This window comes from Otolemur garnettii, unplaced genomic scaffold, assembly GCF_000181295.1.
Source record: "Otolemur garnettii isolate 467f Iridium unplaced genomic scaffold, OtoGar3 scaffold00032, whole genome shotgun sequence".
Classification (NCBI taxonomy): domain Eukaryota; kingdom Metazoa; phylum Chordata; class Mammalia; order Primates; family Galagidae; genus Otolemur; species Otolemur garnettii.
The window spans coordinates 494913-521760 of NW_003852427.1; the positions used below are offsets into that span (position 1 = coordinate 494913).

Consider the following 26848-nt stretch of genomic DNA (forward strand, 5'->3'; position numbering starts at 1 on the left):
AGTTTTTGGCCAGGGCTGGGTTTGAACCTGCCAAATGGGGCTGGCACCCTACTCCTTTGAGCCACAGGCGCCGCCCTAAATGAATCATTTTTGAAAAACAAAATTCAAATAACTAAATACCAAAATGGCTAAGTAAGATCTCACTGCCCTTCAGATGCTTCTTGCCACTGTGGATTACTTGGAACAAGTTGGCCATCTGTCCCTTAGTCTCACTCCTCTAAAAAAATCACAAAGTTTCCTGGCTCTGCTAGCACTAAATGACAGGTTCTGCAGAGGAACATTCAAGACTCTCATGTCTGGCAACAGAGGAACCAGATGCCTTTGGGGTCAATGTTCTGATAGAGCAAACCCCCCAAAAGAGAGCCTAGGTTCCAATTCCAAACCGCACAGAGGTGTCAACTCTAACAGTAAACCTCCATTTAAAGGAAGGACATTTGGCTTTGCAGAAGATCATGTGAGTGGTATAGATTTTCAATATCCCTTTCTTTCAAAGAAGTCACCTCAGAACCTTCCCTCTATGCACTAGGAAAGTGGTGAGAACTGAGTTTATCAAATGACCATCTAGAGGCACAGTGCCTGTCAGTGGAACAAAGCCAATATATACTCTCTACCCTAATCCTAGAGGTCTATATAAATTCCCTTCTGCAGCTTTTCTGCAGAGCTGCAAAAGAACTAGATTTTCTCCAAAGCACTGTAAGAGTACCATGGAAGGAAACAGAGCAGGCAGATGGGACTCTGGTTGGCTGTGTGTATGGGAGACTTCTTACGGGATTCACTAGTCTGATTCTATTCTCTTTCATCTCTTTGTGCTGGGCCTCTCCTCCTTCCCAGAGGAACTTGGCTTTTATCAGCCCTCTCTCTACCTTGGGAAGGATCTATTCTAAGGGTTTCTATTTTCCTGTCTCTCACAAGCCAGTCTTGAACCCTACTATACCCAGACCCTCCTAGTGTAAACGAAGCTCACTCCTCCTTGAAGCTGCCTCTGATCAGAAAGGAACACTAGATCTTCTGCTTCTGTAAAAGAGGATTCCAAAGACTATGATGAAGGAAGGAAACTATAGAAGAAATGCTAATTAGGTGGTTAACTTGTCAGCCATCCTGTGGTTGCTGTGGCCTGAAGCTAGGGTTCTGAACTGGTCAGGCTTGGTTTCTACTCTGTCTCACAAAATGAAACCTGCTGCCCTTTAGGGAAAGCTCTGTGCCTCTCTTTACAGGAATTTGAGGATTTGGCCTTTTACTTAACTGACACACCCTCTGTGCCAAGGACATCAGGAGGTGCCACTTAATACCCAGATGTAAGTGCAGGTAGGCCCTGCACTCTAACACTAAAGCAAGGGACTCAGTTGAACAGTGAATTTGAGCCCTATAAGTGGGTCCACAGCTCTGAGGGAGCTCACAATACAGTCCTCATCTGTGGAAACAGTTCCTGTTGGAGGCATCTTAATCTGGGGTTTGGTCATGCTAATACCCCATTGATACTGCAGTTTTGTATATTGTCTCAGGGGCATCACTTCACATTGTGGGTGTTCATCTGTGCTCTGTATTCCAGGGACTGCATGAAAGGAGAGGAAACAGAGAATAAGAAGATTGGCTGCACTGTTAACCTGATGGTGAGAGGACATGGGCTCTCCTCCTATCTGCCTAGTTGGGCGGTTTCTGTCCTGTACTTATGTGATTGGCTTGGCCTTTCTACAATATGTGGCCATAGCCCTAAGGATTTGAATAAGCACATCAGTTCAATTACTGGTATCTTGGAGACCTGCACCTCCTAGACACATTCCCACTTAGGAAAGGAATGAAATGAACTTCTCCTTTGGCAGAGCTCTAGCTTGGCCACTTGGCAAGGTCCTACCAACGTGATATACCCCAATCCTCAATCTGCCCTGATGCTCTTCATCTTTCACACTACCCAAGTCTCCCACAGACCTGCCAGAGGTTCTACCCCTAACTGGTGTTTATTCTGGCTGGTCCTTTCTCTTTCTGATGCCATCTGCCTCTAGGACCTGTCACCTCACTTCTGCCCAGCACACTGATGGCTTTAGCCAGCTGCCTAGATCTCAGTTGTACCTTCACAGGTAGCAATCTCTCATCTTTATGTGTTTTTCCTTTTCTCTCCTACAGAACTTTTACAAATCTGAGATTAACAAAGAAGAGATGTATATCCGTTATATCCATAAGCTTTGTGATATGCACTTGCAGGCTGAAAACTACACAGGTGAGGGAAGAGCCATGCCTGCCCATGAGGATGAACTAAAGGGATATGCATGCTGGCAGAGAAAAACTCTGGGCTGTTACCTGACAGATCTCAGCAGAATATTGGAGCTCCTGCTATCCACTCACCTCACTCATTTCCCTCAATTCTCTTGTGGCATGTGGTAGACTGAAAACAGGTGGGACTTCCACTCATACCTTTGTGGCATGTCTCCACTTCTTGAGGCTGTTCCACTCTCCTTCACTCCTGTTCACCTCTGTGAGGCCTCAAGGGTAACCTCTAAATTCTGCTGCACCAAATTCAGACCATCCTGAGCTCATTTTTAATCCTCATGAGTAGAGCCATTTTAGGATTTTCAAAGCTGGAACTAAATGAGGCCACAACAATAGAATATCTCCCTAAACCTGAGACTTCCCCTGGCCGAACTGCCTTATAGTCTAGGCTCTTCCCTTGCAACTGCATAGCAGACCCCACATATTGCTCCAGTAGAAAGTATGAAGAGCATTCATCTGACTTCTTGATAGCTAGCTAGACAGGACCTCTTTTTTTATTTTATCTACAGTTGAATCTATTACAATCTAACTACAACAAATTTTGTAGTTACAATCTAACTACAACAAATTTTAAAGCATTTCAAAGAGCCTATCACAACTGTTTATTGAGAAACACTCTGAATTAGGAGGATGTGTGTGTGCATATATGTTCTATCTGATTGCCTTGTGCCATAATTCCCCCCAAATAGCCATCTTTTCACTGTGGTGACTAACCACTAAACTTTAGCCATTAAGCCATAAGACTTAAATTTGTTTGAGAGAATAGGAAATTCAAGCTATTCGTGTCTGCAGACATTACTAGAATTAGGTGGATTTATAGAAACATCATTCTCTTTCCTTATCTCTAGATATTAGAGTTTGGCATAGACAATTTCATTCTCGCCCATTCATTGTCATTCTCTCTCTCTCTCTCTCTCTCTCTCTCTGCCTCTCTCTCTCTCTTTCTCTCTGCAGAGTCTCACTCTGTTGCCCAGGCTAGAGTGCCATGTCATCAGCCTAGCTCATAGCAACCTCAAACTCCTAGGTTCAAGTGATCCTCCTGTCTCAGCTTTCCAAATAACTAGGACTATAGGCACCCACCACCATGCCTGGCTAATTTTTCTATTTCTAGTAGAGATGGGGTCTTGCTTTGCTCAGGCTGGTCTCAAACTCCTGAGCTTGAGTGAACCTCCAACCTTGGCCTCCCAGAGTGATAGGATTACAGGCATAAACCACCACACCCAGCTAATGCTGCCTTTTCTGATAATATAGATTGGCAAGAATTAAATCTAAAATGATTGGACTGAATCTCCCATTCTCTGCATCCATTTCCACCCATGATCCCACCAGCTTTCTGGGAGGAAAGTGAAGAAAAAGACTTTAATAAATTCAATGTATCCATCTCTATGTTTGCTAAACATCTCTTGTTTGCTAAACTCCTAGAGAATTAGGACATGACTGAGAGGCTAGGTCAGGGATTTGAACATAGAAAGAGTACTAATGCTTACCTCTGGGAGAGACATCTGAAAAGATTATAGAAAAGAAAGAAAAAGATTTCACATGGCTTCCTAAACCCTAATGGGAGGCCCTGAGTGCCATAGGGCTTGTCCCTAGAGAGAAAAGGCTTCCTAGACCCAATGAGATGTGTGCATCCCTCAGTAGGAAGTTTCAGTGACAAGGGGACAGGCAAAGAGACAAGAATGAGAAGGAGTCAGTAGACATAGGTTAAATAAGTGAGCCTGACTAAAACTCTAAAATGAGTCAAAAATGGTTAGAAATAAGGTACTTAGACTAGGTGTGGCATCTCACACCTGTAATCCTAGTACTTGGAAGGTGGATCTCTTGAGCTTATGAGTTTGAGACCAGCCTGAGCAAAAGCGAGACCCATCTCTAAAAATAGCCAGGCATTGTGGCTGGCACCTAAAGTCCTAGCTACTCGAGAGCCTGATACAAGAGGATTGTTTGAGCCCAAGAGTTTGAGGTTGCTGTGAGCTATGATGCCACAGTACTCTACTGAGGGCGACAAAGTGAAACTATCTCCAAAAAAAAAAAAGAAAGAAAGAAAGAAAGAGAGAGATTCTTCATAGTCTTGGGCAGAAGGTTTGAGTAGGGCCTTGAAAGACAGGGCAAAAGCTAGAAAATTTGCCAGTAAAGACATCCACTAAGATGAGCAAACAGAACAGAAAAGAGAAAACTATATCAGGAGGACCCTAAGCAGTGGTTGTAGTCAAAAGGATTCATCCTTTGGAATTTAGGGGGCCACAGTATTTAGCTGCTGTTGTTTTATATAACCCTCTCTATTTGTTCCACACATGGAGTAAGATGTTGCCAGGCCTTCACTCTGGGTCCAATATTTATTTAGGTTCCTCCATGAATGAGCCTCTGGCTCCAGGCCCATCATGCAATTACTACCATTCAACTCCCTCTCTGCAGTTGTTTTAGAAATGGTAGAGATGAGGGGAAAGGGTCATTCCCAGAGCCATGCTGAGGACTGAAAATGAAGCTGGAGGCATGAACACTTGCATAGGGAAGGGAAGGCTAAGAGAAGCCTTGGTTGGTACTTACCCCTAAGATCCTGTTCTGAGAAGGCTGGAAAGGAAGCTGTAGTCAGTTGAGCAAAAAGGAACCCAAGAGCAAGGCGACCGGTACACAGACTCTGGATGGCTGAGTCATTTTTTGTCATTATCTAGAGCCCAGAGTAAGGGACCAGACCATGGGAGGAAGGTACCTACCATATTTGATTCCTTCATGCTTGGACAAGGGTTATTGGCTTGCTGGGCAGCCCCTCTGTCTCATGTTTGGCATCTAATATCTCTGGTCTGGGCTACATGTGACTTGCCCTGGCATTCTGCTCAGTACAGTCCCTAAGTACCAGGCTGCTCCTAGGTCCCTAAGGGAGAGTCCCTGGACCTCCATGCTGCCTTTCCCCACAGAGGCTGCATTCACCCTGCTTCTTTACTGTGAGCTACTGCAGTGGGAGGACCGGCCACTGCGGGAATTCCTCCATTACCCGTCCCAGACAGAGTGGCAGCGGAAAGAAGGACTGTGCCGGAAGATCATTCACTACTTCAACAAAGGCAAGGTAGGTTTCATTAGGCAAGCCTTTCAGGCCTACAGTTTCTGCTGGGGTGCATGACATTTTGATGCCACAAGGTTGGCAGCACCTTCCAGTGGTATGTGGGATGGTGAATTGGGTGGGTGCCTATGTATGTGCACAAGATTTGGAGGCAGCATGATTTTCTCTGGGGGGAAAAAACAACTGATTTCTATGCTTTGAAAGCCAATTCCAGATTAGAGATGTCAGAAATTATCTCACATCCCAGCTTTGCACATCTGTAAATGCTAAACCTCCTATAGCAGGGGCTTTTGGAACCATTTGTTTTTTATTAGATGTACTTAAAGAATTGATGTGACTTTCTAATCTGTTTCCATAGAAATACGGATTTTAACCCTAGCCAATGGAGGCCTGTATGGCCTCTTTCTTGCACATGTTCTTGTCTTAGATTTCCCTTCCCTATAGCCCAGCCTAAACTTCTCTTATATTGGGGTTATTTACTATTAAAGTAGCTTCCCAGCCATCCCAGTTCTCTTACATTGGGGTTATTCACTATCAAAATAGCTTCCCAGACATGCTGGTTCAGTCTCTGAGAGAACTCTTTATGGGGCCTTCTGACCATATACTCTTGTGTATGGCCCATGCACTGGAAAGGTTGGGGGTCTATAACTCACTGAAGCCATTCTCATTATTCAGCTTTGAATACATTTTAAAAAGCTGAAATAGTGTCATTAATTGTAGTGGCTGAGCTCCTGACTCAAAATGAATAGAAACCTTTTTTAAGTGAGTTTTTTCATCAAAAAGAAACACTTAAACATTAATAGCTTTTATCCATAATTTGAAAGACATTCTTCAGTTTTATATAATATAGGAGACTTCTGTGTTTGTCAAAAATATTCACTCAGAAAACATTTACTCATGCAGAAAATGGACTGCTAAGTAAGAAGCTTTCCATAATCACAACTGTCATGTAACCTATTTCAGAAGGAAGGCCCATGCTCATCTATTACCCAGCCTGTGGGACCAATCCACAATGCTGACCCAAAGCCTTCTCCCCTAGTTGGTCTGGATCCTGACTTAGGGCCCCCTCACTGGCACAGTTTTAGGCCTGTTTTCTTGGCACCCAGCCAACCTGGAACTGCCACTCGCCTACATGCCCAGCAAGCACTTCTAGCTCAGAGGGAATGGTATCTGTATGCATAAGTGCTTGTAGTGTATTGGTTCTCCTCTTTTCTTTCCATGGCCATGGAGTACAGAGTAGAGAGTTAGCCTAATCAGATTGAACCTATTAGTGGAATGTGTGAGCATTAAGGGGCCCTCTTTATCCAACACTCTAGTAGTGCATAGAAAAGTAGGATTAAAGCATAATGTGGACTAGGCTAGGGAATGAAGCACAAAACTTGTCTGAGTATTATAGATGGACAGGAAGGAGAGAAGGAGTAGGAGGCTCCAAAGGCCATCTTCTTTGGCATCCCTCTACTCCTTCCAGAAACTCTGCCTTTACTGTGAATTCCTACAAGAGCAGAGTCTGTGTTGAGTACAGACCACTCAGTAAACCCTTTCATGAGCTTATCCTCCAAAGGGCATTTATCAGACATTCTCCTGGGCTCGTATGAAAGTCTGCCTTCTTTGTTCCTGTGCCTCAGTTCCTGATTAAACCAGTAGTTGAGGTTAACCAGTTCTTCCTGAAAGCATTCAGGTTTTCTTAAATGGCTCTGGAAAAGCAAAATCTGACTAGTGTAGAAAAAAAATGCTCCTATGGAGCAAGAATACTTGGTGCCAGGAGAAAAGCTACCTTGGTGACAGGATGAAGGCAGGGAAAAAAAAAAAAGGACTCAGGGGGAGGGGAAGGTGAAGGATTTCTTAGTCCTCAACACTTCCAGCACACCCTTCCTCACAATCCAGTCCCTTCCTGATATTTCTTCCACCCAGTCCCAGCATCTCTGCTATCTGCTTTAAATAGACAACCCAATCTCCTTCAGTCCCATGTTTATTTCCTGGATAACTAACAGGATTAGCCATGGCCAGCAGCTCATGGACATAGCCTAAACTTGGGCCATTCTCTCTGCTAGTGAGATAGCTAACTTAGGAACCTGCTCCAAGGTAGATTGGACTCCAGTCTGGAAAATCAGCTCTCCCACACCAGACAAGGATAAAGAGAAACTCCAAAGAAACAGAATTTGGCAGGATGAGAGTTGAGAGAAGGGAGGGGAGGTTTGAAGATGGAAGCTGGTCCTTGAAGCCCAGTTAGAGGGAGCAGACAAGAGGGGAAGCTGAATAGAAGTCTTTAGTCCCTTTTCATCACCAGCTCTCTCTGTCAGAGTGGGCCGGGGCTCTCCTGCTTGAAGGTTCACCATTCCCCCCACTCTTTTTAAGAGATGACTTGCTTCTAATATGTAATGTGTAAACAGAGGTACAAAGACTGTCAAATTGGAGACCTAGGACTTTTCTTTCCTTTGTTCTTTGATTAGGACAAGCCATAAGCCTGGGCATGGTGGCTCAAGCCTGCAAATCTCAGTATTTTGGGAGGCCAAGACAGAAGGATCACTTGGGACCAGGAGTTTGAGACCAACCTGAACAACATAGCAAGACCCCCCCTCTCTAGAATAACAAATTTTTTTTAAAAGACCTACCCCTAAGTCAGTGTAGCTTCTTATGCCATTCCTGTAAGGGGACAATAAGGATATATAAAAGCACACATATGCCAGAACTTATAGAAGTGATTGGATTTCAGACACTGATAAGGAGTTTTAGGGTTAGTTTTGCCTCCTGCTTAAAAGAGGGAAACCAAGGGAAAAGATACAGATGGGGATGCATTATACCTGCAATTTATTCCTTACCTGTGTGCAGAGGTAGCTGTCAAGCCCCTAGACCCACCAATGTTACAACACACCCCTCAAGGATGGCAGAGTATCTTAAAACTCGTGGTCCTAGTTCATTCTAAAGATAACTGAAAGAGGGAGGCACCTTGGAATACCAAAATTAGAAAAGGTACCCAGACAGATAAGCACTGATCCAAAAGATGACCTATTTTACTAGGAGTTACTGTCAGCAGGCAGGGTGCCTTTAGCCCTACATAGGGCCATCATCCCCTAAATGAGCAGTCCCCTATGGGGTAGCTCTTGACAGCCTGGCCAGAAATCTGTACATAGCTCAACTGCTTAGCCAGCCCTCATGGAGCTGCATGCCAGGCAGACTTTATTGCAGGTCCTTGGCTGAAACCTGCCCAAGAAGCATCTGAAGCCAGATGTGTACCCCCTTGAAAGCTCCAGTCTGCAGTATGAGGGTGTAAGATGTTTCCCAGCTCCCCAAGGTAGAGGCATTGTGTTAGAGCAAGAAGTCTATTTAAACTTCTTTTTATTTTGTTTCAATCTTTTTAATGATCATACAGTTTCAATCTTTATGGCATTAACTTCTTCACAGTATAGAAATAATGTGCTTTTTTTGAGCACATGAAATGAAACAGTATTTTCCTTTACCCTGACACTATTTCAAATAGTAATTATAAAAATATTATCTTTTATTGTTTAAAGATTCATACCAAAATATTTATTGGTAAAATTATATCACACCTGAGATTTGCTCCAAAGGCAATGGGGAAGAGTCAGTGGATAGGGTATGAATAACACAAGAGTCCATGAGTTGGGCATTGTTGAGGCTGGTTGATGGGCACCTAGGGGTTTATTCTTCTGTTCTGTCTACTTTTTTATATGAAAAAAATTTTAGCTAGTATGTAGAGTTGGGGAGAATAGCCTAGGTAAAATATAAAGTAAACTAATGATTCCCAGTCAAATGAGAGAAAGGACGCTATTTTTTAAAGGAAGAAATGAACAATATTTCCTCTTAATAAATATTAGAGGGCTTCTCTCTATAACAGGAGCCACACCACAGAAACAATCTGGGATCTGACTAGCCAAGGATCATTAGAACCCTAACTTAAGGTTCAAATCTTTCCATAAAGGAAATTGTTAGGCTTACTACCAAGTCCCTGGGTAGGCACTTTCTTCTTGGTTTCCATACTTGTCTCTGAGTTTAAATGATCTGAATTTAAAGGTCAATGTTTCCTGCATTCACTTATTAAATAAATAAATCTTCATTAAGTATCTGATATATGCCTATAATTGTTCTAGGATTCAAGGATAAAATAAATAAGCAGGATCTCTACCTTCATGCAGTATTTATGTAATCAAGACTAATACACTGAAAAATTTAGCAATTTTTTAAAAACTTAGATAACTTCAGAGTAGCAAACATAAATGGACAGGTAAGTTCCTGTTCTTGACAAAGTACTTAGGGAAGACCTCTTAGTTTGGGCAGAGACTTGGAAGTTGTGCTTGAGCTAGAAAGCCACAGTACTGTTGGAGTGGTTTTTTGTTTTTTGTTTTGTTTTGTTTTGTTTTTTGGTTTGTTTTGTTTTTGAGACAGGGTCTCACTCTGTTGTTCAAGGTGAAGTGCAATGGCATCATCATAACTCACTGCAACCTTGAATTCCTAGGCTCAAATGATCTTCTTGCCTCTTGAGTAGTTGGGACCATGGGCACAAGCCACCATACAAAAAAAATTTTTTTTTTTTTATAGATACCGGTCCCACTATATTGCTCAGGCTGGTCTCAAATACCTGGCTTCAAGCAATTCTCTCATCTTGTACTCCCAAAGTGCTAGGTTACAGGTGTGAACCAACATGCCCCTCATATTGGCTCTGAGGCATATGTTCTTTGTGACATATGAGTTAGAGTCAGGCAAAGGCATTTTGTTGTGATCTCTAATGTGTTCAATATGGATTTAGGCTATTCTGAGGATGCCTGAGGCACTGAAGCCCTATTCTTATTTCTGACACAGAGCTGGGAGTTTGGGATCCCACTATGCAGAGAGCTGGCATGTCAGTATGAGAACCTCTACGATTATCAGAGCCTCAGCTGGATACGGGTGAGCTTTACCCCTTCTCCCACTTCATTCCTGATCAAAGGTGCCAGGACATATCTTGGCATCAGTTTATAAGTAAGCATTTACTATGGACCAGGTCTTGGTTTAGTGCTGTGGACATGGTACAGGAGAAACAGAAACCAAGATTCCTATCCTTGAGACACATTCAGTCTGACTGAGGAACCAAAACATGTACCTGACAAATGGTTGTATGATCTGGACCCCAAAGGCCCAGTGGTGCCCAGGGAAGGGAGAAACCAGCATAGGCATAATTGAATGGGGGTTTCATGAAGAAGGTGGAAGCTCAACTTCATAAACCATTTCCTAAAATGGTTTTGTTTAAGGATGCTTCATCTAAAAATCTTTATAATAGAGTTTTACTCACTTTGGCTTGTGGTCACTTTTAAGCTACTTCTCCTTGCTCCCCTCTTTGAAGAAAAATATTTAAAATTTAAGTCAAATGCTCCATTGACTTTGAATATCTGCACAGTTTTCCTAGTTGTTGATACTGAGTTTTGAATTGTAACATCTGCTTATTTCATCAGCAAAGAGAGGTTAATAGTCTTAGCACACCCTCTTCTCTGTAGCTAACTTTCTTCTGTTTTATGATCAAGAAAGGGGTTTGGACACTTCCTCCCCCAGAAACTTCTTAACTGGTTTCGAAAGCCCCTGTTACCCAGCAACCTGGCTTGGTTAAATTCATTAGTGCTATATTCCCACTCAAACTTTCAGTGAGTTTTTTCTGAATGTGAAGCCAGGTCAGCCAAGACTAAAAACCTTTACAACCTTGGAAATGGTAGACATCATGGATATTAGTTAACTTTTTATCAAGTTTAAAATCTCCTAAATTGGAACCAGTACCAGTAGTGCTGGGATTTGAACCTTCCTCACTATGGTTGCAAGAATTTTTATTCAGACAATAAATGAACAAGAGCAGATGTGGTTAGATTGATGCAAAATGGTACTGAGCCTTGCTGGTAGTCCAGCAACAAGCAACCCTAATGTGGGGTCGTCTAGTACAGTATCAGTCAAAATCAGAAATCCTTGGGCAGAAAAAATCCATGTTAAATGTATGCTCCCCAACTACAGGAAACCCAGATCTCCATGGTGTTTTGTCCACCCCCTGTGAAGAACATTCAGAGCAGACACACATGGCTGCAGTGGGTAGGCTGGTTCTCATCCCACTATCAGACAGCAATGATAAAGAGCTTTTTCTTCCATGATGCAGCTCCCAAGAGAGAAGCTGGTCATGGCCAGGGGCTCCCTTCTATCTTATCTAGATTGAGTCACCATGATCCCTTTCCAGAAGACAGTGTCCAGTTGAGCCTGGGAGAACTTTCTTTGGACACCAACAACAGTCAAACCAACCTGAAGACCTTTCTCATTCACAGAAAATGGAGGCCAGCTACTATGACAACATTATGGAGCAGCAACGCCTGGAGCCTGAGTTCTTTCGAGTTGGCTTTTATGGCAGGAAGTTTCCTTTCTTCCTTCGGGTGAGTCTGTTCAGGTAGTCAATGAAACTTATAAAACATAATTCACTTAAAACCTGTATTCTTTTTTTTTCTTTTTGCCTATTTTACTGAATACTTGTTTTCAAAGATCTAACCAGTCAACTAAAGACATTTGGCTTTATTTTACTGGACTGGCTGCCAACTTAGAACCCTGAATTGTTCTGTAGCTACCAGAAAGGGTGGCTTTCTTACCAAATCAACTGAGTTTCTTTAGAAAGTGGCCAGGATCTAAGAATAAGAATGTCTCATAGGTACCTTCCAACTTCTGCCTCCAGTGCCTATAACCTCCACTGTAACTCTTCTTAGCTAGACAGGCCACAGGTACATCCCTGAAATCCCTTCTTGGGATTTGTCATCTAAGATGATATTTATCTCTCTCAGCTGCACTGTAGTCTGTGCAACCAAGATGAAGAACTGTTGGTTTTACAGAACTCAAAGGACACTGCACTTAGCTCCTGGGACCTTGAGGAAGCTGCTAAGCCCTGAGTTTGCCTGTGGAGAGCCTCTTTTAGGCAGCCAATCCTGTGACACAGGATGACAACAGCCATTTCTGTCCACTATTTTCTGGAAGACTGGGCTGGAATTCAGAGTAGAAGAAATGACTGAACATAGACGTACTTATGCAATTGTGATTTTCTTATTTATTTAGCACAACCCAGAGGAGTTGTGCTAGAGGAGTCAGCTGGCTACCTATAGGTTATATTCTATACGGAGTTGTTCTCAGATGATCTAAATGCAGCTGTCCTGATGAATGGGCCCTGGAGTAGTTGAGACCTGAGATGAGCTCTGATTGCCTCCATTTTTAATATCTTACTAAAATTCAATGTCTGAAAGTCTCAGCAAGCACCTGGGAAAATTCATAGGATTCTCTTTGATATGTTTGGGATCCCATCTTAATGGAGAAATTTCTTTAGACAGTGAACAATAACAAGTATCCCATCAAGGGTCAAGCAGGTTTAATGGATACTCTAAAAATAATTCCAATCTGCTAGCAAGAGGGTTCAGCCTAACCACATTTCTGATGTAAGGCAAATCAACCTGTACCTTTCCTAGTCAGCAATAATTCTAGGCTGAAAGGAAAAATTATCTGTGTAGAAATGAATAATGTGACAAGAGGTAGCAAGTTCACTCTGCCTGATTATAATCCCCTGGAAGACTCTGATCCTGTTCCACAGGAGTGTTCATAGTAGCAAAATGGGAATGAATGGAGAGACTACCTTAGGGGGACTCCTCCTTCATCTCTTGTGACTCTGCAACCTAAGCATTTCATAAGCGGCATGTTTGCTGCCCCCATCAGCAAAGATCATATAACAACAATAGAGGTAGAGGTCAGCAAAAAGGTAGAAGGAACCATATGAGTATTAGAAATCAAAACCTTTGCTGGGTATGGTGGCTCACACCTATAATCCTAGCTGTCTGGGAGGCCAAGGCAGGTGGATTGCTTGACCTTAGGAGTTCAAGACCAGCTTGAGCAACATCAAGACCCCATCTCTACTAAAAATAGAAAACTTAGCTTGGTGCCCATAGCTCAGTGATTAGGGCACCAGCCATATATACTGGGGCTGGCGGGTTTGAACGCGGCCCGGGCCTGCTAAACAACAATGACAACTACAACAAATTAACATAGCTAGGCATTGTGGTGGGTGCCTGTAGTCCCAGCTACTTGGGAAGCTGAGGCAAGAGACTTGCTTGAGTCTAAGAATTTGAGGTTGCTGTGAGCTGTGATACCAAGGGAGACTTAGTGAGACTCTGTCTCAAAATAAATAAATAAATAAATTGATTAATTAATTAAAAAGTAGGAAAACTAGCTGGGGATCATGGCAAGTACCTGTAGTCCCAGATACTCAGAAGGCTGAGGCAAGAGGATGGCATAAACCCAGGAGTTTAAGGTTGCTATGAGCTATGGCCCCATGGCACTTAACCCAGGGCAACAGAGTGAAACTCTGTCTCAAACCAAAAAAAAGAAAAGAAAGAAATCAAAACTATCTCCAGAAAGTCCTTTGACAAACTAATGATTTCCTATAACTTGTTTTTTCTCATTTTTATCTTTGCAAGTTATGATTTCTTATCATTTTGTTCTTGTTGTGTAGATCCACAATTTTTGTACATGATAAATCAGATTTTGCTACAATACATCATTATTTTGGATTTTACAAAATCAGGCCCTGGTATCTCCTATTTCTATTTCTGCCAAGTGAGTATGCTCCATCATGGTTTGACCTGGCTCCCACCCTTTCATGGTCATGTCACAAAACATTAGTGTCTTAGGATTCTTGGAGCTTTCTGACAAGTAGATCTGGCATAGAACCTGTATGTAAGCTATACAAATCATGCTTATAGGTAATAGTCTGAATGTTCAAATGTGGTTTCAAAGGCTCTAATAATGAAGGAAAAATAACAAGGAGATTAGGAAATATCACCTGTCTGTTGATCCCTATCTTTGCACAAGGAATAGTTTCTAGGAGCTATGATTCCTACATACAGATTTCCCTGGCCTAGCCACTTGCTGCCTTCCTGTCCTTCAGCTGTTTGGTTTATCTGTGGCAGGTAGAAATAAGTCCCAGTGGAAATAGCTGTTTGCTTTCTAGATGGCTAGAAGGTGGCCAGGTGACCAGATCTGTCCTGCGTAGAGATGCTGAAGTTCTCATTCAAGTAAATAAATGTGAGACCAACAACCAGCCTGAAGGTCAGCACTGCATGCCTTCCTCTTATTGGGCCTTCCCTGAAGGCTACATTACCCCTTCACCATCCCTGACTACATAGGCCATCTGTTACTTTAGCTCTGTCAGCTTGGTTTCTTTGGACCATCTACCTGCCTCACCTCACAAATGTGATTAGCTACTAATCTGCAAGGACACAGGAAAACATCCAGCCCTCCCTTCATGGGGAATTTCTACTTCTCTTCATCTGACTAATGCACAGACATTGGTGAGGGTTGAACAGACATTGTGAATGACTATGAAAAGGCCAATTTTTTTCACAAGTACTTTCTTTGTCAGTTTTATCAAGCAAGAAACTTAGAAATCTCTGTCCTCGGCCAGGCACAGTGACTCACACTTGTAATCCTGGCACTCTGGGAGGCCAAGGCTGGTGGATTGCTTGAGCAAGAGCAAGACCCTATCTTTGCTAAAAATGGAAAAATTAGCCAGGTGTTATGACAGGTGCCTATAGGCCTAGCTACTCAGGAGAGGCTGAAGAAACAGGATCACTTGAGCCCAAGAGTTTGAGGTTGCTGTGAGCTATGATGATGCCATGGCATTCTGCCCAGGTCAACAGAGTAAGACTCTGTCTCAAAAAAGAAAGAAAGAAAGAAAGAAGTATCTGTTCTTTCACTACTAGTCTGTTCCACTGGAGAGATCAGCCTGTTCCTTTTTAACTTCGCTTCTGTTGTTGCCCTTCCATTCTGATTAATCAAGACACATGGCCTAGCCTTAGCTGAGTTCTCCCATAGTAAGAAAGGAAGTTAAAAATAGGCAAGTATTGTGGCAGGCACCTGTAGTCCCAGCTACTTGAGAGGCCAAGGCAAGAGAATTGCTTAACCTCAAGAGTTTGAGGTTGCCGTGAGCTGTTACGCCACAGCACTCTACCAAGGGCAAGAAAATGAGACTCTGTGTCCAAAAAAAAAAAAAAAGGAAGTGAAAAGAAGCACCAATCCTATTCCAAGAAGGCTGAAGTCCTCAAAGGCCTGGCCAGTGATCAGCCCTGTTTGGGAAGCATTATTTCTCTCTGGAGTCTCTCTTTAACCCGTTTTCTTCTGAAGACATGCCAGGAGAAGATGTCAATACCTGATACAACTTTATGGAAATGGGTTTGGCGAGGCTGGCCACTCATAACCAGCTTTGAAGTAGGCAGAACAGCCTGGAGTAGGAAGTGAGGATGCTTTGTCCACAGAGACTTTAATCTACAAAGAGAAAAACTGAAACCTAATCCAAATTAAATGTGTCATAACATGTAAAATTTTAAGAAATATGTAGTTGATTTGTTCTGCTGACATGTTTTCAAACAAATTTGCTGCCAAAGGAATTTATTAATGTAATAAAAAGTTATTGAATACCTCCTGGGTACTGGGCAGTGTTTAGGCTGTTTCTCCCAGATAACGAAAGTGAACCTTCAAAATCACACACCTGATTACCCCCCCTTATCTAAAATTACTTGGTGGTACCCATAGCAATCAGTTCTTGACGCATACCTGCCAACTTCTTCAACTACCTTCCCATCAGTTCTCCATACCCTTCTTCCAGCTGTACATTTTCTTGTCTTGACTGTTTTTGCCCTGATTGTCACTGTACCCACATATTGTCCTTCCCAGCTCTTCTCTACCAGGTCAACCCAGGTGGGCCTTTCAGTACTCATTCCATCCCCTACCTTGCTCCCCTTCTTGCAATTCTTCCTTCATCTGCCCCTCTCCTCTTGACTGTCATTTCCTTTAGAACAGGGACTGATTGCTATTCCCCATACCTTCTCCAGGGCCTGATACAGAGGAAGTTCCTAGATGTGTTTGTGGGATGAGTAGCTACTGACTCCCATGTGGACGTTGGGGGCTACAGGCAAGGCATAGAGTATGCTTTCATGTTTGTGGCAGAACAAAGAATACGTGTGCCGTGGCCATGACTACGAAAGGCTGGAGGCTTTCCAGCAGAGGATGCTCAGCGAGTTCCCACAGGCTGTCGCCATGCAGCACCCCAACCATCCTGATGATGCCATCCTACAGTGTGATGCCCAGTGTATCTTTTGACACTTGGTGGGGGGTGGAGGGTAGGGGCCCTGGGAGGTGAGGCCCACCTAGTCAGCTTCCCTCTTTTGTCAGTCACAGCGGCTAGGTTAGCCATAATCCTAACCCCAAGTGTGTCCTTAGCACTGAGCACACACTTAGCAAGGCAGTCATACCTCACAGAGGAGGCAGGGGCATACCCTTAGCCACAGGTGGTCTAGTCATCATCAGGGCTCCAGGAGGACCTTTAGCCTTCAGGTTGGCTTCATCCTGCCCTATGAGAGGCCTATCTAGTCATCCAGAAGCAATTACTATGCAGGGTGATTTGGGGTTCCACCGAGGCTCTTGTCATAGTGACACTACCTTTGCTGTGCCCTCCTCCACTCCCATGTGCACTGTTATTATCTCTTTGTCAAAGACAATATTGGACTAGGATAGAATACTGGAATGAGGAAAGGGAGAAGAGATAGGGAGTTCCTGTGGTTTAGTGGTATTTGGAAGTCTGAGTGCAAACACGGGCCTGCCCCTCTTCACCACTCACACAGTTTCCGTGGAAACCATGTGATAATCACCATGACTATGCTAAGCTTGTTCCAGACAGGGGAGGGCAAGCAAACCCCCATCTGTTTCTCTCCACAAAGATTCCAAACAATATTTTATTTAAAAGTTATTTTTCAGTAAATACAGTTTATCCACAGAGAGGAGGCCCTAGCCTGTGTAGCCTTCTGTCATATCTCTGAGTTAGGTAGCTGCATTCCCCTTCATTCCCCTTCTTTCTTAAAGGGAGACCAGAGAACCCTGAGTATTAACATCTCATCTTGGCTGAGTGCTGCTAAGACTCACTATTGGAGCAGGAAGAGGGAGGGGGCAGGTAGAGAAATTTGCCTAACTGCACTTAGGTCTGGTCTGCCCCTTTAGCAGTTGCTGCCTCTACCACTGACATCCAGGAGGGAACAGGGGCTATGGTGTTCTTCTCTCCTTAGAGGAGATGGAATCAGCCACCCAGATCCACCTCTCTGGCAAGTCTGGGTTTCCCCTTTACTTCCTGCCCAGATTTGCAGATCTATGCAGTGACGCCCATTCCAGATTATGTGGATGTTCTGCAGATGGATAGGGTCCCAGATCGTGTCAAGAGCTTCTATCGTGTCAACAATGTGAGGAAGTTCCGGTACGACAGACCTTTTCACAAAGGCCCCAAGGACAAAGAGAATGAATTCAAGGTGAACAAATCTAGGAAAATGGGCAGTGCACACAGCAAATCCAGGGGCAAGCCCCACTTTCTTAAGATCTTGCCCCTATTTTATCCCTCGGGTAGGCAGGGTATGGCAAAACTTGCCTAACTGCCTACACCTACCTGTTCTGCTTGTGCCTTCCTTGCAGAGCCTGTGGATTGAGCGTACCACACTGACCTTGACCCACAGCTTACCTGGCATCTCTCGATGGTTCGAGGTGGAGAGGAGGGAACTGGTGAGACATGTCTCAGATGAGGCTGAGCTTCACAGCTGCCCCCTCTGCCCTGACTCTGGGGACCTTTCTCAAAGCACAGAAGAACAAGAGGGCTTTGGCCACCTACCTGGCCTAGGTTCCCACAGGTCCATCCTATGTTAGGATCTTTGTGTACCTTCTCTCATCTAGCCTCACAACACCCATGGGCAATAGGTATTTTTAATCTACCAGTTTACAAATGAGAAAACTATTCTCTGAGATTCAGGAAGCCAGAGCTTTCTGATTTCCGAACTAGTGATCTTTACTACTTGCTATACTTCCAAGTGCCTATAAATCAGAATTGAAAAGTAGAAAGTACCCAGGGATTCTTAAGTCCACAGGAATAAGGAAGAGACATCAACAACACAGGTCTAAGATCCCTGCTCTCAGGAAGGGGTTGTTGTCATTCCTGGGGTGACACTGTGTACTCTATCCCCTTAGGTGGAAGTGAGCCCTCTGGAAAATGCCCTCCAAGTGGTTGAGAATAAGAACCAAGAGCTGCGGGCCTTGATCAGCCAGTATCAGCACAAGCAGGCTCATGGCAACATCAACCTGCTCAGCATGTGCCTGAATGGGGTCATTGATGCAGCTGTCAATGGAGGCATTGCCCGCTACCAGGAGGTGAGCTGGGGCCCTAAACAAACCCACACCAGCAGCCTTGCTAGGAAGGAGGCTCACAGGCGCCTCATCTTAAGAGTACAGCTTCTGCGGACAGCTTTCTCAACTAACCCTCTTTTGACTAAGCTAACTTGAAATGGTCTTGGGATGAGACCCTGAGCTCTCTGCCACTTTTATTGCTGTGGCACAGCTCTCTGATAGGGACTTTTCTCCATATTTATTCTCTAAACTCTGAAATATGGTTAATCCTTCTGATTATGAGATGATCAGTGGCCTCTGAAAGAAGCCCTGGAGCCCATCCCTTCATGAGAATGATGGCTAAGAAGCTAACCATTACTCCCAGGCCACCATCCCTGCCTGCCCTAGCAGGCCAGCCAGCCTCCATGAAATACTAGGGTAAGCATTCAGCCTTAGAAGACTTGGCCTTCAGTCCTTCTCAGATGAAAAAACACACCTCTGATTGCTGGAGGTTCAAACAGGCCAGGCTGAAGATGGTGGTATATGTACCTATACATAGACAGCCTGGGTGCCTTTTAGGTGGCATCTTTGGACTTAAGTCTGGTGAGTCCCATCTGAGTAGTAGTCCTGGGAAGAGTCTTCCTGACTTGGCTTTTCCTTTCACAGGCCTTCTTTGATAAAGACTATATCATCAAGCACCCAGGAGATGCTGAGAAGATCACCCAGCTTAAGGAGCTCATGCAGGAGCAGGTATGTATTGTAAGGCTTAGAAGCCAGAAGCCAGGAGTTCCCAAGGGCTGCTCGGGTTTCGTAGAGTGGCCTTGTTTGTTATCCTAATAGGTCCATGTCCTTGGAGTTGGGCTAGCAGTTCATGAGAAGTTTGTGCACCCAGAAATGAGGCCTCTGCATAAGAAGCTGATCGATCAGTTCCAGATGATGCGAGCCAGTCTCTACCATGTAAGCTGATCCCTGTCCTGCTGCTGTAAAAGCAAGGGTCACTTCCTTCAGATCTGTATCACAGACCAAAGGAGGGTAGTGGGGAGAGGGTATGGAAGAGAAGCTATCTCTGTTACAGGAGTGTAGGAGGCAGGGATAGATTATGTATCCAGGGGAATCTTCTCACTCATTCCCAAAGGAAAAGTCAGATTCAAGGGCAAAGAACGTTTTTCAGGGTACTGTGCTAGTAAACAGAGGTTTTTATATGTGGAGGAAAAGAGGTAAAGTATACAACCCACATATAGGGATCTTCTAGGAGATGTTTTTTATTCCAAAAACCTAAAGAGGTAAGCTATGGCCTGAACCAACCTATTCTCCCCGTTTTCCTTCCTCCTTATCCTCTCTCCCTCCCCATCTTCATCTTCTCTCCTCTTTTTCTTTTTCCTCTTTTCACCCTATCCCTCTATTTCCCTTTCTCTCCTTCCCTCCCAACTTCTTCCATCATGTTTGGCAACCCAGGCTTACATCTAAAAAAGCCTAGGATGGGCAATACTTTCATGCTGGCTGTTCTTAGAGGGCTCTGAGGCTGCACCAGGCCCCAGAAAGGCTTCCTAACTCTGGCTTGGTTTATCAGCCTCCAGAGCAGGGTTTGGCCCAAGGACTGATACCGGTATGAAGGACCTGTATTCCAGGACTAGTTTTCTTTGGCAGGGTCTTACATGGAATGCTAACTGACTGAAGATAGAGTTCAGGTGGTCTGATGTCCCCTGGTCATATACTTTTACCTCTTTTTCAACCATGGGGTTAACGCCAAATGATTTCTAAAAATGCCTTCCTGCCAAACAGGCTGGCCCTCATATCTCAAGGGTGTTAGTCAAGTTACCTCCTGCTACCTGGCATGGAAGCAAAGTTTCTCTTACCTTACCTAGGTTCCCTAACCTAGGACCACTGGATAGAAGTAGCAGGGAGACAAGAAGTAAAGCTGTTCAGTCCTGCACCAGACTATCATAAATAAGAAATTACCCTTTAGAGATGACCACCAGCCAACAGAGGCCCTGGGGGAGGTTGGACCACTTGGACTCGGTGGACCTGACCTATTTGGAGCTGACCTGCTTTGTTCTTAGATGCTGGGAATTCTGGTCATCTCAGTCCCTCCAGGCTCCCAGTGCAGGTCTCAGCCTGTTCCTGCACAAGTGTATACAACATGAAAAGCAAACAGAAAAAAATCAAGCTTGTCATAGTTTGAGAGGTAGGCACATTTTCCACCTTTCCAGGAAGGCTGTAGAGCCTGAAATTGTTCCTTTCTGTTAGGATTCACCCATGGTATTTCAAAGTGAAACATGCAGAGGTCATTTATGTTTCCCCCTTAAAAATGGACTGTCAGTTTAGTAAAGAACTTGGGTAGTGTCACTGAACGTGGTGAGTATTCCATTACCTCTTATTCTACTCTATCTCCTGACATTATGGCTGGTATCTGATGTGCGCAATCTTCCCATCACAGCAGGTGGCCCAAGAAGGCTAGAACCTGTTACCGAGGAGGTTCTCTACCATGCAGGCAGTCTGATCACTGCAGCAAACACACACACAAAATGCTTGCCCACATATGTCAAGGTCTCAGTGGTGCACGTGAAGGCGTCCTCTCTAGCTGCAAAGCACATTTCAGCCTTCTGCATGTTTTAGAAGAAGGGGATAGAAAACCTTCTGCCTCTTCAGGACAAGCTCAGAAGCATCCCTGGTGGACTTAGGACCCTTGTCCACCACAGATTATGAAGGGTTTGAGGAAACCCAGACAGTTGTGCTTTGTTTCCTATGCAAACAGAAACAGAAGCCAGCATGCAGTAGAATTTGAAAGCAGAAGCTTCTGCCTAGAACTCTACATACTCGATAAGAATTTAATTATGCTAAAATAGAACTGTGCTGTTTTTAATTACTTACATCAGGATTTTATGTCCTATTTCCCCCAAAGACTCTGTCACAGGCAATTTAACCCAGGTCACCAAGAGCTAGGCCATTTAGCAATCCAGTAAAACCCAGCCCCAATCCTTATGTAAAAGATATACACTGCCTGAAAGCTGATAATAAGCTCTTTCTTTCCTCCTTCCCAGCTCTTGTTCTACTTATTCTATAGTGAAAACACCTGTTAACATGCTCCTGCATGCTCAGATTGGCTTCAGCCTATTCCAGACGTGCTTCTCTTAAGTCAACATAGGGTTCCACACCCTCTGGCCTAGGCTCCAGTGCAGTTAGAAGTTTTTTTAGTTTTAAAGAGGGTGTTGCCCAAAAGAAGTCAGCAGTTCAGATTCACCCACAGTATTTGACTCTTTTTGTTCTCTTTCATATTTTCTTTTCTTTTTATTTATTTTTTGTTGGTTTCTTTTATATTTTAGACCACTAGCCAGTTCTTCCTTTCTACCCTTTAATTGCTTATTTATTCTTTACTCTCTATGAAGGGGCATTCATTTCTTAACAGGAGTTTCCAGGTTTGGATAAGCTAAGTCCTGCATGTTCAGGCACCAGCACCCCCCGGGGAAATGTTCTGGCATCTCATAGCCCCTTGAGTCCTGAGAGCATGAAGATGACCCACCGACACAGGTACGCTCTTAGGGCTGGGGAGAGTTCCCTCCAGAGAGGTAAGTCTATGTATCAAGGGTAAAAGGAAAGAAGTCCTAAAGTACTTGGTGTATACTCACTCATGTTCCCTCTTACCCACACACACAGCAAACATTTACATGGCTCCTGCTGTAGAACCCACACCCTGTATTCTGTCAGTCGCTATCTGGGGTAACAAAAGTGTATGGTGCCGGGCGCGGTGGCTGACGCCTGTAATCCCAGCACTGTGGGAGGCTGAGGAGGGAGAATCGCTGGAGCTCAGGAGTTTGAGACTCACCTGAGCGAAAGTGAGACCCCGACTCATGAAAAAAATGGAAAAACCCAGCCAGGCGCCACGGCAAGTGCCTATAATCCCAGCAGCTTCCAGAGGCTGAGGCAGCGGGATGCCCACAAGCCAGGAGTCTGAGGTTGCAGTGAATTACCAAGCCGCTGCACTCTGCTCAGGGGCACAGGGTGGGACTCTGTCTCAACAAAAAAGAAAGGAAAAGAAAAAATAAGCAATGAAATAAAATTAATAAAATAACAAAAAAAAAAAAGAAGAAGTGTATGGTATTGTGAAAACATGGAGGAGGAGGTACATTTTAAAGAATAAGTAGAAGTTTGCTAAGCACAAAAGATTTGGGGCAGAGTGACTGAGACATATAGAAGCCTCGAGATGTGAACAAGCCAGCTTGGCCAGCACCAAAGTAAAATCAAGTGGCTAAGGGCAGGATTCCAGAGTACAGAAAAGAGCCAAGACAAGCTCTGAATGGGGCTTGCTCGTGTAAGGCTTTGGATTGGTCTCAAGGGCACTGGTCTCAAGGATCACTGATCAGTTTTAAGGAGGAAAACAGCATAGTGACGTGGACCTCATGGTGTCCAAGGCTGCTCTGAATTCAGGAGTCCTAGTTTGCTTGGATACAGCTGAGAATATTCAAGCCTCTAGAGCAGGAAGGTCCAGGTCGCGGGAGTGGGCTGTTGAGAGGAATCCCTTACTTAGGTATGTTTTCTGGTGTGAGTAGCAACTCAGCACAGAGTAGGCACTCAGTAAATGAGGAGGAACAAATGGATGAGAGGCTTCTGGTATTGCTAGAGGAGAGCTATTGGCAATCCAGGGCCACAAATGTGAAAAGAAGCCCACATAGTTCACAGCCAGCTATTTTGATAGCTTCCCCATTCCAAGAAGACATCTGTGACCTAAGAACAGATTCCATCAAGATGTGGGTACTGGCTCAGACTTCTACCCCATAGAAAGGGAGACCTGAGATCATTGACCTAATTTAGTATCTCTCTTTTATGCCTCCTGAGAAACTGCTAATGTCATCAGACTGACCACCTAACCCGTTCATGGCCATAAACCATTTAGCTCTAAGTAGAGGCTAGGCCAATCCACCATCAGCCCTCCCAGAACAGGGGCTTGAGAGTAGCAGGGTGAGGCTCAGAGCTGCTCCACACCTCAGATGAGTGTGAGCATTGGATAGGGAATCTTCCAAACAAGTGGTAGCTGAAATTGGGGATGACTTTTTTACACATTCCCCTCTGTTGTTCCCCTACCACCCAAATGGTGTCTCAGCCATGGGCCTGACTCCTATTTCCCACTCTTACTCACAGCCCCATGAACTTGATGGGCACAGGCCGCCATTCATCATCCTCTCTCTCCTCACATGCGTCTAGCGAAGCGGGAAACATGGTGATGCTAGGCGACAGCTCCATGGGCGAGGCTCCTGAGGACCTGTACCACCACATGCAGGTACCAGAGCTGTCCAGGGAGAATGGGCCAGGGTACCATGCCTAGAGGACTGATCTTTCTACTTAAGGGTCGGGTATAAGGGCTAGTAACTCTACCTAGTTCTCTAGTTTTTGAATTCAGTACACCCCTCACCAGAACTAAAAACATGCCTTCCCTCTACACACCATCCCAAGTCTCAGTTTCCAGGCCTTATTTCCCCAGAAGGAAATCCAGCTGCTCTCAGAGAACCCATGGGACAGATCTTCTGTGAGATTGCCCTCTTGCCTGGCATTCCTTCTAGTTTAGTCCTTCTTCTTCCATGGGTACCATAGTAGGGTCAACCCAATAGTCCTATTCCAGGTGGGTGGTACGGGTAGACCCTTAACACCAGCCATTACCCTGACCTCCATCAAGGTACAGCATCAGGCACTGATTCTGGGCACCTTAGGGCATCAAGAAGCTGACTCTGCATCAGCCCTACACTTCCAGCCATTCAGAACTCTATCTTGCTGATTTTTTTCCCTTTACAGCTCGTGTATCCCAACCCTAGGTACCAGGGCTCAGTCACCAACGTCTCTGTTCTGTCCTCGTCCCAGGCAAGCCCTTCTTCTTCCAGCCTGAGTTCCACCCACTCTGCACCATCCCAGATGATTACCTCTGCCCCTTCCAGTGCTCGAGGTAAGGATGGCAGGGTGCTGTTAGCAGAAAGGAGAAGGGAGTACTTCATGAACCCCATTCGTCCTCCTCTCCTCTGTGTCTGTGTCTTTGAGGGCAGCCCTATGACTTAGCAAATGCTCATTTGTGCTTTTAGCACTAAGGACTCCTGCCTCCAGACCTCTCTTGTGGGCTAGCTTTAGAGCCTGTTCCAAACAGGTTGCTGCTGTGCTACCACCTCTGCCTCAGTAAGAGAAGATACAGTCAAGGAGAAAGCTCAATTCTTTCCCATTGAAATGTTTGTTAGAGGATTAGGTATGATGGCTGACACCTGTAATCCCAGCACTCTGGGAGGCCTGAGCAAGAGCAAGACCTTGTCTCCCAGCAACTTGGGAGGCTGAAGCAAGAAGATCACTTGAGCCCAAGAGTTTGAGGTTGCATGAGCTATGATGCCACAGCACTCTCAAGGGTGACAAAGTGAGAGTCTGTCTCAAAAAAAAAAAAAGCTATTAATAAAAAAAATTAAAGTCAAGGCAAAAGTGAGCCTTTTGAGGAATCAAGTTTGATGATAGAGTATGAAAAGTAAACTTAATCCCAGCTACTCAGGAGGCTGAGGCAAGAGAATCGCCTAAGCCCAGGAGTTGGAGGTTGCTGTGAGCTGTGTGATGCCACAGCACTCTACCAAGGGCAATAAAGTGAGACTCTGTCTCTACAAAAAAAAAGAAAGAAAGAAAAAGAAAAGTAAACTTAAAGCCTAAAATTAACTCTGAAAACATTATTCTAAAACAATAACAACAACCAAAAATACTTTGTTGAGTTGGGAAAGGCTTAATCAGGAGAGAAGGCTCTGTAAAAACCTATTTACATTGTCAATTATTGTTTCTTATTCAAGTGAATAAATGTTGTTTGTGGAGACCTAGCATCTTTTTCACATCCTGTAGTCAACGCTGAATTTGTCCTTTTAGATAGAAACTTTTGTAATGGAATAGAAATGAGTTGTGATAAATAATAAGATGTAGTTTTTGTCAGGGTTGGCTCTGCAGGGTGGTCACAGTGGTCTGAGCTTGCCAGCCAGTTACTGCTTGTTGCTTCCAGGCTTTAGAGGGAGGGGATCTCTTTGTTTTTCTCATTATCATGAAGACAAAGAAAACAAGGGAAAACTTATGACATGGAAGATCATTAAATAAAGAATCTTTCCAAAGCACACAAACCTATAAGGACCACAGTGAGAATGGAGAGGACAGGGGTAGTGTGGCATAGTGTGGCCAATGGGAAAGCCTTAGCAGAGTGGAGGGGAAAGGGCTAATTTGTAATAGGTGCAGTCATAGACTTTCACCTGAAGCATCCAGACCAACCCCTCATTTCCTGTCAGGGAATAGGTCAGTGGGGCAGGGGTTGAGGGTGGTATTAAGGCCACCTAGCCCGTTTATGACCAAGCTGTACACTAACTAGCCCTCTCAGTCTGATGCCCATTCCACTATCTATCTTGCTTTCCTAACGTGGACTGTGGAATTCAGAAAAGGGAAACCAGCATTTGGGAGCAGACATTTTTAGTGCTAAATAAAACAAATGAACCAAAACCTTGGTACATGCTGAGATTTGTTATTATGTGAAGGCTACATGGAGAAAGAGTAGTGATTTGTGTTATAAGAAGGCACACTGAGGGCGGTACCTGTGGCTCAGTGAGTAGGGCACAGGTCCCATATACTGAGGGTAGTGGGTTCAAACCCGGCCCCAGCCAAACTGCAACAAAAAACAGCCGGGTGTCATGGTGGGCATCTGTAGTCCCAGCTACTCAGGAGGCTGAGGCAAGAGAATTACCTAAGCCCAGGAGTTGGAAGTTACTCATGCCTGTAATCCCAATACTCCGGGAGGCCGAGTCAGGTGGAGTGCTTGAGCTCAGGAGTTCAAGACCAGCCTGAATAAGAGCGAGACCCCATCTCTAAAAAATAGGCAGGTGTTGTGGTAGGAGCCTATAGTCCCAGCTACTCAGGAGGCTGAGGCAAGAGAATCACTTAAGCCCAAGAGTTTGAGGTTTCTGTGAGCTATAACGCCATGGGTGACTGAGACTTTGTCTCCAAAATAAATAAGTAAATAGAATGGAGAAGCAAGAATCCAGTGTACACAATTCTGATATGAGGACAATTGATGACCTAGTACATGGTGGGGAGTAGGGAAATGGGAAACCCAAGAGAGGGAAGAGGGGCTGGAGGCTTATGGTATGTGACACACCTCTTGAAGGTGGGACATAATTCTAAGAGGGACTTTACCTAACAAATGCAATCAGTGTAACCTGGTTCTCTGTATCCTCAATGAATCCCCAACAATAAAAATAATAAATAAATAAATATAAATAAATTTAAAAGGCTCCGCGCCTGTGGCTGAAGAGGCTAAGGCACCAGACACATACGCCTTAGCTGGCGGGTTTCAAT

At 44.4% G+C, this 26848-nt stretch overlaps 1 protein-coding gene across 1 annotated transcript in view; it reads left to right on the forward strand.

The window, feature by feature from the left end:
* Positions 1 to 26848, forward strand: part of DOCK3 (dedicator of cytokinesis 3) — a 492344-nt gene that overhangs the window by 452304 nt on the left and 13192 nt on the right. The window contains exons 33-46 of the mRNA XM_023512988.1: positions 1550 to 1610; positions 2122 to 2215; positions 5178 to 5326; positions 10139 to 10225; positions 11614 to 11718; positions 16319 to 16460; positions 17501 to 17667; positions 17828 to 17914; positions 18374 to 18553; positions 19175 to 19258; positions 19349 to 19465; positions 21915 to 22036; positions 23645 to 23783; positions 24293 to 24440. Of these exons, the coding sequence (XP_023368756.1) occupies positions 1550 to 1610; positions 2122 to 2215; positions 5178 to 5326; positions 10139 to 10225; positions 11614 to 11718; positions 16319 to 16460; positions 17501 to 17667; positions 17828 to 17914; positions 18374 to 18553; positions 19175 to 19258; positions 19349 to 19465; positions 21915 to 22036; positions 23645 to 23783; positions 24293 to 24440 (1682 nt within the window). The remainder of the gene's footprint in view (positions 1 to 1549; positions 1611 to 2121; positions 2216 to 5177; positions 5327 to 10138; positions 10226 to 11613; positions 11719 to 16318; positions 16461 to 17500; positions 17668 to 17827; positions 17915 to 18373; positions 18554 to 19174; positions 19259 to 19348; positions 19466 to 21914; positions 22037 to 23644; positions 23784 to 24292; positions 24441 to 26848) is intronic.